General features: G+C 51.9%; 1 protein-coding gene across 30 annotated transcripts in view; it reads left to right on the forward strand.

Annotated features, from left to right (window-relative positions):
• Nucleotides 1–3808: 3808 nt before the first annotated feature.
• The window catches only part of SSBP3 (single stranded DNA binding protein 3), a 182121-nt gene continuing 174439 nt past the window's right edge, over nt 3809–11490 (forward strand). For 21 of the 30 annotated variants that reach the window (XM_077994194.1, XM_077994189.1, XM_077994211.1 and 18 more), the window contains exons 1-4: nt 4098–4296; nt 5308–5380; nt 5600–5661; nt 8274–8358. In XM_077994194.1, coding sequence (XP_077850320.1) covers nt 4241–4296; nt 5308–5380; nt 5600–5661; nt 8274–8358 — 276 coding nt within the window. In that variant the 5' untranslated portion in view covers nt 4098–4240. 30 annotated transcript variants of the gene reach the window in all.

An 11490-nucleotide genomic window follows, 5' to 3' on the forward strand; every position in this document is an offset into this window, starting at 1 on the left:
ATCTGAGAAGTGTTAGTAGGAGTCTGTCACCGGAGGGGGCTTTGGGCGGGGACTTCACTACAGTGTAAGCTCCACCGGGTAAGGATTTGTGTTCCGTTTATGACCCAAGGCCTACAACAGTGTGTGGTACATAGTAGGTGTTCAATAAGCAGGTGGTAAAAGAAAGAAAGAAAAAAGGAAGTGAGGGAGGCAAGAGAAAGATAGGGGAGAAAGAGACAGAGAGAATATGAGTCAGGGTGGATGTGTGAAATGGCATGGCCATTCTGGAAACTGAAAGTACAGAGTTCCAGGTGGCTGTAGCTTAGGAGGGTGGGGCTGAGCCGAGGGAGTGGCCTTATCTAACCCTATTGTTGGTGTTGTCCGTTCCTTATCTCTCCACGGGGCCCAGTACTTTGGGGCTGGGGTGAGTTTTCCGTCTCTCAGTCCCTGGGGGCTCCTGGTGCCTACACTGAGTGTTAATATACACACAGGTATTCAGCTTGTGCTGTGTGCTGGAGATACACAGATAACTCAAACTGAGAGCCTACCCTCCCAGTCTGGTGGGGGAGACAGACAGTAAACAAGTGGCTACAACAATGGGGAGAATGAATGGTGCAAGCAAAATGAGATAAGATTGGAGGGACAGAAGGACAGGTTTCGCTCCAGGAGTGAAAAGCAGGGAGGTTTTTGTGGAGGAGATGGCACCGGAGGGGATGTTAGCCTGAAAGGATGGCAGAAGAAGGGAACTGGGTGGGGCAGGAAGCATTCCAGGAAGAGAGACATCAGGCCCAAAGATGGGGCCTGGGGAGATCCAGAGGCGAAAGGTAGACTGGGGCCTTGAGTGCTGCTCATGGGTGTTTGGACTTGCTTCTGATCTGACCACATTTTGGATAATTGTGCCAGCAGCCACACACCTAGTTAGGGCTGCTGAGTGGTCCCACTTCCAGGGAACCCCTCAGCAATCTTCTAGCCAGCAGGGGTGAGGGGTGGCTAAGACTCTCCCTGCTCTCTCTGCCTGGACTCTCTCACCATCTCTTTTAGCTCCAACAAGGAATCTACCAACCAACGTGCAGCTTTGTTGTGTCAAGTTCCAGCAAAGGGCTGACCACAGAATGCCTGGCACAGGGTCTCTGAATACTACCCTTCTCTTCTTGTCACATGGGAAAGGAGGTGCTAGTCCTTTTGTCCTTTTTCCAGGGTGGTGGTAGGGAGAGAAAAATATAGAAGGGAAATCTTAACACTGTAGCACATCAGATTATCAAGAGATACTGAAGATCTTCTTTTTTTTTTTTTTTTTTTTTTTTTTTTTTTTTTTTTTTTTTTTTTTTTTTGAGACGGAGTCTTGCTCTGTCGCCCAGGCTGGAGTGCAGTGGCACAATCTCGGCTCACTGCAAGCTCCGCCTCCCGGGTTCACGCCATTCTCCTGCCTCAGCCTCCCGAGTAGCTGGGACTACAGGCGCCCGCCACCGCGCCCGGCTAATTTTTTTTTTGTATTTTTAGTAGAGACGGGGTTTCACCGTGGTCTCGATCTCCTGACCTTGTGATCCGCCCGCCTCGGCCTCCCAAAGTGCTGGGATTACAGGCGTGAGCCACCGCGCCCGGCCTTGATACTGAAGATCTTCTAACCTCCCTTTGCCATTTGACAGATGAAGCAACTGATGCTCAAATAGATATGCTTGTGTTGCAGCCATGAAGTTGGTAGAGGCATGGCCAATCTGGTAGAGTCCTGGGTCATAGTAGGGCCGGAGAAGGGCAGTGTCTTCTCTTTTTTTAGCCAGGACCAAACCGATACTCCTAATTTGTGGGCCTTGCAGACACAAGATGAGTCAGGCTTCTTGTGAGTCAGTCTGTTGACAAGCCATCCCTGGCCATTCCTAGCCCATTCAAAATAGATGGAAGACCAGGGGAAGGGTATGAGCAGGCCAATTTAATTAGTGTGGGCTCTAAGGTACCTTAAGTTAGCCCTACTGAATTTAAACTGCCTAGGGGAAAAAATAACTGTAATTATTTCCTTCTCTCCTCTATCCTTGTATTCCAACTCCCAACCTCCATGCTTCCCTCATTCACAAAACAACCTTTAAAATAGGGACTAGCACAGAGACGCCCATAAACTAGGTCTCAGCGTTCCTTTTTTCTGCCCCTTTCCCCTGTGAGCGCTGGGTCCTGGAAGGGAGCAGAGTGAGTCCGGAAGTGTCCGCAGGGCCTGGCTGTATTCTAATTTAAGGAGGTTGTTACATTGAGTAGAATATTATTCCAAAAATGCACCCAGAGTCTCCTTCCTGAACCAACGCAGATCCTTTAGCTGCGGGGCATTTCTTTTAAAAGCCCCTTTTCTCTCTTCTACAGATCAAAATAAGCAAACTTTAATGGTAGGGAATTATTGTTTATTTTGTTGAAATCTAGTTCTGAGTTTTCCTACTTGAAACGTGTTTTCCCCAGGACACTGACCTATCCTTTAATTGTTTGGTGCGAGGCATGTTAGGGGGAGGGGCGTTACTTGTTTATTGGAACAGCGCAGTTAAAAAAAAAAAAAAAATCAACCTAGGCTAACAGTTTCAAGGCTCCCCTAAAGATGTATCCAAACAGGCAGCCAATCAGCGCTTACACAGCTTTTTCTGCTTGACTCTTTTAAAGAGACAGTGCCGACAGTGTTTTATCCCATTTAAAGAGATCCGCTCTCTAAAAACAGTCTGAAAATGGGGGAGCCTTCCCCTATTTCGCCGGTACCTGGTCTTAAGAGTCTCTAATGAGGGGCACGCAGTGTGTCTTCTGGGTTCTCGGCGTGGGCAGAAAGGAGTCAGCAGCAAATAGCTGGGTCACTCTGCCAGCCCCCCTCAATTTCCCATTGTACACCTGGGTCACTGACAATGGAAGCTTCCCCTCCCCCTACGCCTGACTCTCGTCCCCTACTCCCCAATTTAGCTCCATTTATTTGAAGTTTGCACATTTCTGTGGCGCGCATTCCGCGTCGCAGGCCGCCCAGGTGACGCCCCCCCATCCCCGAGTGGCACCCTTTCCCGTGGAGAAGCCGAAGGGCTAACTTGCCAGGACTGGCAAACCTTGGAAATTTGGGAGAAATCACTCTCGTTCCTCTTAGTTGAAGTCCCCTGTCCCCAACCCCCCCAGCTCCCCAAAGCACGCCAAAGGCCATTTTCGCGCGGCTCCACTTTGGGGTTTTCCAAAGTATTTTAATGATCTAGTAAAGGAGCAGCCGCGCGCCTCGGCGCCGGCTCGAGCCGCGCCGCTCTCAGCGTGGAGCCCCGGGCCCGGCGCTCGGAAGCTAGACTGGGCGAGAGTGAGGCCCGGGGGCGGGGCGGGCTGGGGGCCGGGCTGGAGTCTGGGGAGGGGCTCGGGGTCGGAGCCTAGGGGGAGGACTACCGAGAGGGAAGGGCGAGATAAGGGCTGGGCTGGCGCGGGCCGCGGCGGGGGGGAGGTGAGGAGCAGATAAGGGAGACGGACGTGGCAGGAGGGAGAGAGCGGCGACCGCTTGGGGGTCTGCGCCCCCTCCCACCGGACGCTGCCGCAGCGCCCCCCTAACCCCCAGTGGTCCACGCCGCGGGGAGCGCCAGTCAGATCCCCCTCCTCGCTGGGGCGAGGAGACCAGGGTGCCCCCAGCCCGATCCACGTCGTCCCCCGCCCCGGCGACAGAAAAGAGAGGCTCGCGCCCCCGGACGCCCCCAGTTCGCTCGCAGGAGCAGGCAGCGGCTCCGCGGAGGCGGCCGCAGCGGGGACTGCCGCGGCCGGCGCTGTCAGGGCGTCCCTCCCGGCCGGCCCGGGCCCGCCCCCGCGTGTGCCGATTGGTCGACGCGGCCATCCATCGCGGGACGTTGCCGCCCGCCTCGCTCCCTCGCCCGGGTAGCCACGTTCGGTTGAGCTCCAAGTAGACCAGCGGCGGCGGCGGCGGCGGCGGCAGCGGTGTTGGAGGCGCAGAGGGCGGCGCAGGCGGAGCCGGGAGGGCGCGCGAGCGAGCGGAGAGCGGGCGGCCGTGCGGGCGGCGGCGGCGGCACTCCAGGCCGAGCCGGCGCGGGAGGAGTTCCAGGGCGATGGGGCCGCGGCCGGGGCTGACGCTTTGACAGCTGGAAAGAGCGCGGAGCCAGCGCCTGGGGGGGAGGGAGGGGAGCGCGGCGAGGAGAGCGCCAGCGAGCGAGAGAGCGAGCGAGCGCCGGGGAGGGGGCCGGGAGCGAGGGGCAGCTCGGGAGAGCCGGAGCGGTAGCGGCGGCGGCGGCGGCGGCGAGGCTCGGCGCCCTCTTCCCTGCAAACCATGTTTGCCAAAGGCAAAGGCTCGGCGGTGCCCTCGGACGGGCAGGCTCGGGAAAAGTAAGCCCTATTTTGCAAGTGGCGGCCGCGCCGCCGCCGGGCTGCGGGCGGGCGGTGGGAGGCAGGTGGGCGGGCGGGGGCCGGGGGCTGCTGCGCCCTCTGGCCCCCGGGTCCAGGCGCCGCCTGCCTGGCCCCTTCCCCGAGGCCGGGGCGGGCGGCGTGGGAGAACCCATTGTTGGGAGCCGGCGGAGGTTGGGAGATCGGGGAAGGGGCGGCGGGGGGAGCCGCCGGAGGAGGTACTTGGTGGCCGTGGCGCGGGCCGGGCGCGGGGCCCCGCGGTGAGTGGTGGGCGAGGTCCCGCCAGCGAGCCTGGACGCTCGCTCCAGCCGGGCGCTCGCCGCGGTGGCCGCACTTTGCCCACCGGGCGCGGGCAGGGGGCGCGTGGCTTCTGCAGCCCCGAAGCCTCCTTTTGTCCGCCGGCGGCGTGAGGAGTGCGTGCCGGGGGCTTTGTTCGGCCGGGAGCGCTCTCCCTTCCCTGCCCTCGTATTCGTCACTGGGTCCGCGTCCTCGGACGCCGGGCTAGGCAGCGACGGTGGCGCCGGCTTGGCCCCAGACTTGGGGCACAGTTGTTTGGGGGGAGGTGACGAGGGTGGTGCTTTGCTGCCCTCTCTAGAGCGCGCCAAGCACCCGGAGTCCAGGGCTGAGTCTCCCTGGACCTCCAAAGCCGGGGAGAGCGTAGCGAGGACTGGGTCGGGAAAGGCAAGGTGGCTGTGGGGTCGAGTGGCTTGCGAGTTTGAGGAACCTAGGTGGGTTTGTCCCCGACGCGACTTGGAAGTTCAAGTTTGGGGCTGCTCTCCATCCCTCACTGCTTGAGGTAACGCGTTCCCCGGTCCCCACCCCCTAACTGTTCGCACCTGGCGGCCCTGTTTGGGGTTAGCTAGCTGCTTACCTCTGGTCGGGGCCACAATGGGACGGCGCAGACAGGGCTCAAAGCCTGCTGGCAAGGTCCTGGAGAGCGCCGGTGGGATCTGACTCCTTCCCCTCTCTCTTTGCTCCCTGCCCACTTTCCAGGTTAGCTTTATACGTCTACGAATATTTACTGCACGTAGGAGCACAGAAATCTGCACAGACCTTCTTATCGGAGGTGAGTGGGACTCCCCCCAGCATCCAATTTCTTGACACCCCCCTCCCCACTATTCTTAGAGCCTTTGTTTTCAGGAGCAGCCACTGTGGCCACCATTTTGAATTTTTATCACCTTTTGGCATTTATTGTTAGTTGGTCTTCCCAGCCTTTTGGCTCTAGGAAGCCCCCAGCCCACCCCGTGTCTACTCCTCTAAGCTGCCTCCGCTCTTACCTTTCCAGATTCGATGGGAAAAAAACATCACGTTGGGAGAACCGCCTGGGTTTTTGCACTCGTGGTGGTGGTAAGTTTGTGTGATAGTTTTGCATGTGTGTTTGTTTTGTTCTGAGCCCTGGGTCCAAGTGAACAAAGAAGGGAGGCCTGGAGCAGGCCCTCCACCCTGTGGCCCTCCGCGTTGCACAGAGCGGGGCACCTCGAGGCACTCCGGCCCAGCTGGCCAAGGAGGAAAAGGGCAGAAGAGGATGCTACCTGAAGTTTTGGGGAAAAACGACAAAATAATCTGTGATGTTGGGGTAGAAACTCCTTACTTTTACATCTCACTCTGGGGCTCTAGGCAAGGGTTTGAAAAAACATTGGAGGATTTTTGTCAATTCTGCATGTTGCTTTAATTAGAGGAGTGGGGGTGGGGCGGCGTGGAGGGGATACCAGGTCTGTTTTACAATTAGCCTGTCCGTTCCTTTTTCTCCTCGGAGCTTACAACCTTAAGATAGGACATCTACGGGGCTTTTTCCAGGCACCCTGAGAAAAAGCAAGAAAGGGCTGCCACTTCCTTTAAAGATACTGATTCAGACTGACTGGTCCTTCCTTTCCTCTGGGAGCTCCCCGCCCCCCTCCCCCACTAAAACCACAAAGTGTTGTTTTAGGCAGAACCTTAACTGGTCAGAGTCGACCTCACAGTGTCTGTAGTTAGGGGCTCCCACTCTCTGTGACTCTCTTACCAGGTCTCTGTGTCCTTTGGGTGTGGGGCCACCGCAGGTTTGGTCTCTGTTGGGTATACGACAGCCAAGAGGGAGCTTAGGGTCAGCCGGACCCAGTTGCCCTAAGTGTATGACCCCGGTGTTTTGTGCCACTGACTGGTGGAGTCTTTAACATCCTTTTGAAACAGAAAAGAAAGCAGAGTGGCTTTTGATACTTTGATGGAGTTCAACAAAACGGTGTGTCCTGTCTCATGTCTGTTGGCATCTTAGCGGGTTTACCTGCCAGCTCAGGTTACTGTTCTAAGTCTTAGAACAGCAGGAGGATGAAGTGTCTGTTCTAACTTGTGCAGAGAAAATGAGTTTTTAATTACTTCTGCCAACCTCGGAACTGCAGGTCTTGGAGGCATTAGTGTGGCGGAAGGATTCCACCTGTAGGAGTGGGTGATAGGTTTTCTGTGGCTGTTTTTGGAGGGAGTGTGTGGATGGGGTTGGCAGCTCTGATCGGCTTGGATCTTGTAGAAAGTTAGGCTTATGATTGAAGGTTACTTAGGCTTATGAGTGAAGGCGCTGGGGAATATGTAGTGTTGGAAACCTTTAACGTGTGGAGGAGGTAATCAGATGTGTACAGTTCCAGAAGACAGAAAGAAATGTTCTTTAGCCCCTCTCTGCAGCTAGTAGAAGTCCCTGATTTTCCTGTTATATCCAGGAGCTCCTGAAACTTCTCCATCCTTATCTCAGGCATAGGAACGTAGAGTCTGTTGTGTGAGGCCCGGGCGATGGTGGCTTATGAGTGGCTGTGGTCCTGTTTGGTAGAAGTTGGTTCCTGCGATTTGACACTGAGCAAAATGACCCAAGGAGGAAGCAGTGGAGCTTGTCTGGTGAGGGGCAGGCTGCATTATTCACACACCTTGAGTGAGATGCTTGTCTGATGACTTGCAGAGCTGCCTGTTTGTGACGAGGACAAGAGCATTGGACCAGGAGTCGGACTTTGGTTTTGGTGCCCACTTTACCCTTTAAGCTGGTTCTGTCCCTGGGCCTTGGGCTCCTGATCTGGAGAGTTTCTTAGGTCCCTTGTTAATAACAGTGACAACTCCGTCTTTGAATAGGGCTTTATTGGTTGACATAGGACTTGTATGTCTGTTCTCGTACAAAATGTTGGAGTGACCCTACAAAATCTTTAGTGGGGGATGAGGCAGGCATTTCTGGGCTTGCTTCCTTCTTCCCTTTGCTGACAGGTGCTTCTCTGAAGAGGGCCCTCTACTGCAGTGTGAAAGGACCAGATACTTGGATGTCCATGACCTGTCCTTTGCCTAACTGATTTGTGTTTTTTGGTGCGTGGAGGGAGGAGTGGTTCTTGCATAAGAATTCCTTGGGGGAGGGCTTGGGTGGGAGTGGGGGTGGGGTGGGAAGGGTGGAGGTGTGGGCTCTGGGATTAAGAACCTGTAAAATTTCCTTTATTGACAGAGTCTCTCCTAGATTGCTGGATGTATGAATCATAGTTATGTCCTGACTTTGGCACTTGAACCTTTTTTAGGATATGCAGCCATTTTGGTTTGGGTGGTGAAAAGAAAACAGATGAGACCAGTATGGGTTCTCATCCACATTTGCGTTCGTCCTCCTAGGGCATCCATGAGTGGGTTCTACTAACCCCTTTGAGCTTCAGTTGCCCCCTGTGTAAAGTGGAGAGAAAATTGCCTACCTTATAGTCTATGGTAGACACAAGTAATACGGGTGTGAGGCATCGGGCACGCAGTAGGTATTTGATATATAAGAACTATTACTCCCATTACTAATGGCTGACTTGCCAGAAAAAGTTGGACGTGTTCTGTTTTTTAGGCTGTTTGCCCAGTGAGAGCTGATAAGGTGGGATTGAGCCTTTGGGAGACCTAGTACTGTTAGCGCCATGCATTGTGCACTTGCCGTTGTGTACACAAGTAATAATTAGTAACCTGACCTTATTGTATTTTCCTCCTTGCAGTGTATTTTGGGACCTTTACTGTGCCGCTCCTGAAAGGAGAGACACTTGTGAACATTCGAGTGAAGCAAAAGCCTTTCATGATTATGTGAGTAACACATTTTTAATCCTAGCAATAATTATAGGGTTGGATAGCTCTAAGTTCTCTAGTACGAAAAGCAAATACACAGCCATTTGGCAGTGGTCTTTATTTTCTTCTTGCCTTTCTTTCTGTTCCCCTGCCCACCTCTCTGCAGCCCTCCCCATGGTACTCTTCTCCAGCAGTGTTTTGACTTGGTGAACGGTGTTTCATAATGTTGTGATTGTGAAAAATTGTGTAGCTATCTATGTGGAGAATTAAATGGTGTTGTACAGGACTCAGAACTATGTGAGACTTACGTTAAGAGTGGACAGTTAGCTGAGAGGGGACTAAGCCTCTTTAGTGTTGGTTTCAGAAGAAATTGTAACAAACGAAACCCAGTATGAAACTTGTGTTTTGGAGTTGAATGAGAATTTGGTGGAATGGAACTTTCTTGCTCTGCTTTCCAGAGAGCGATCTTTCAAATTATGGGGGTGTGTGTGTGTGTGTGTGTGTGTGTGTTTGGTGTGGGTGGGCATACTGTATCCACTAAGAAGATTTGTACTCTGAGATCATCAGCTAGTTCATAATCTTGTGGCCAAAATATTCTTGTGAAGATAGTTAACATCATCAGATTGTAGTTCTTTTTACCCTATTATTCACTTTCTACCTGGATGAGTTTCTTAAGATTTATGAAATTATTACGAGAGAGTTGTCTGCCATCTATTCATCTCCCATAGCAGTCCTGTTCAGGAAAAACAAACCAACCCAGGTTTCAAACCTGGATTGGAGTCACACATGAAGATCCGATGAAATAGGTTAGGACCCATCTTGGGGAGATGGAAGAGGATGTGTCTGAAGGTCTTCCATAGCCTCCATTCAGTTCTGCTTGCTGACCCTATAGATGGTTAAGCATGTCCATATAGCAGGTGATCTAATTGGTCGTTAGGTCCCACCTGCTTGGGCCAGCCATCTGAGTTCCCTGTACGTGGAGGTTGAAATTGGCTGGGATACCAGACCCATTTGGTTGTTTCACAAGTGGTCAAATCCCATGATCACCAATGTCTTCGTGGTGAAAATTTCTCCTGTAATATGAGGAGTAGAGACCCAGATGGTGGCCCACTGGTTTTGAGAATATTCAATGTGATGCAATTTTGTTGTGAATGAAAAGTTAATGCTCTTGGAAAGGAACACTGAGGAAATTGAGCAGTCCTTGTGCCCTCTTCAGGGCTGAAAAAGAGAAGCTGGTGAATGATATGTCTGGTCTGATAAACTTACATAGTAGTGAAAGGGAGAGGTCACTGGTTCACTTATGATGTGGTTCTTCTGGGAAAATCCCATGGTGACGATAAGATTTCCTGAACTGGATGTTCAGGGAGGCTAAGAGGTACACAGCTGTATAAAAATAGTTGGTGAATTTGACCTTTCTACCTAGTAAAAATCTTGCATGTTTTTTTTCCTAAACTGTGAACAGCCAACACTGTTGCTAGTTTTTGACTACTATGCAAATAGTTTCATTTTAGAATCTGGGGTGGGTGGGTGTGTCTGTTTCATTCTCTTGATGTAGCATATCTATGCTATTTTTTGGCTGTACCTTTCAGAGAAGTTAGTGATTTAACTAAGTTTGGTGCTCTATAAACTTGAGACTCTTCGGCAACTTGTGGTGTAGTCTTCCATCTTGAAACAATATGGCGGCAGTGAAAGTTTGCACGTGGGTTTGCTTTCAGTAATTTGCTAAGGAATGGCAGTAGAATTGTATAGAGATCACTGAGGTTGGCGTTGACATTTAGAAGATCCTACTAAGAGATGAGTTCACCCTCATTGAGGCCCACATTTCATACGTGTGGGGTGTAAAAACCTTTTTTCCTGAATTGGGCTCCACCTGGTATAATGTGGCCCGAGAGTCAGCATGTGGGAGGAGGGATGGAGTGATGAATGGGGATTATGAAGGAGTTAAGGGGTAGCATTGAGTTGGAGGGGTGACAGCTGAGAAGCAAGTGGAAAACTGAGAAAAACTTGAGAAAATTAGGAAAAGGAACCCACTTTTCTCTTTGTCTTTCTCAAGTCTTCATCTAGTGTCTCCCTTCCTGTGACTACTGTCTAGTTAACCTTCATTCCTTCTTGCTAAAATGATTGCAGTAGCTTCTTGCTGACTCCTTCCTCTTGCCTGGAGTGCATTCCTCTCTTACCCATTCAAATCCTATTCGTCTTTTAAGACCTCCTTCTTGGAGAACTTACGAGATAGTTTTCTGCATTCTGTGATCACCCCTTCATCTCCATATCTATAAAAACCACCAATACAAAGCCTCTGTTGGCAGCTTTCCATGTGCCAGATCACTCTGCTAACTGCTGTAAGTTCAGTCCCTCATATCCTGCCAGAGACCCGATGAGAGAAGGCTTGTTGTTCACTCCATTTTGCAGATGAAGCAGCTGAGGCACACAGCGGTTAATTCCCGCCTGGGAAGTGGTAGTTAGAATGCACACCCATGGAGTCATGACTGACTCTGGAACGGGTGTTTCTAAGCCCACCAGGCTTGGCCCTGCAGGCCCATGGCAAGTAGCATTTGTTCGCACTATTCCACCTAACTTCTCACTTAGGGTTGTCTTTCTGGCAACAGCCTATTCATTTTTTCCGTGGTTGAGACCGTGAACTGTTCATCTCTGTAGCTCCCACAGTACCTTCCATGTAGCAGGCACATGTTCTGATTGTATGAAGGAGTTCAGGTAACGGTAAGAATGAGTAAGTCGCTTGGGGTCAGTGAGCGTTGGATGGTGTTCTTGTAGAGACTTAACTGTTGCGGGTGCTCTTGAACAAGGTGATTTTAAAGTTAGTTAACTAGTTGCCTTAACTGATTTTTAGAAAATCGAGTGTGAGTGTTTGTTGACTGCCCTTCTGTTTTCTATCAAGGAGATCCAAAGATTCTTAGGGTCTGGGGAGTTTGTGCAGCCCAGATACCATACCCGTCTTCAGTGGGTAGGAAGTGCTTACAGGGCAATGGGAGCATTGGAGAACTCAAGTCTGGAGTGGACTTTTCTGATAAATTGGTTTGCATTAAATCAGAAGAGGTCCCCGGGCCGTGGGAGGAGGGTTAGGGTCCCATTGTAATTTCCTTGCTGTTATCCTCAGGCCAGAGCAGTGCATCTCAGAGTGTTGACAAAAGC

This window comes from Macaca mulatta, chromosome 1, assembly GCF_049350105.2.
Source record: "Macaca mulatta isolate MMU2019108-1 chromosome 1, T2T-MMU8v2.0, whole genome shotgun sequence".
NCBI lineage: Eukaryota > Metazoa > Chordata > Mammalia > Primates > Cercopithecidae > Macaca > Macaca mulatta.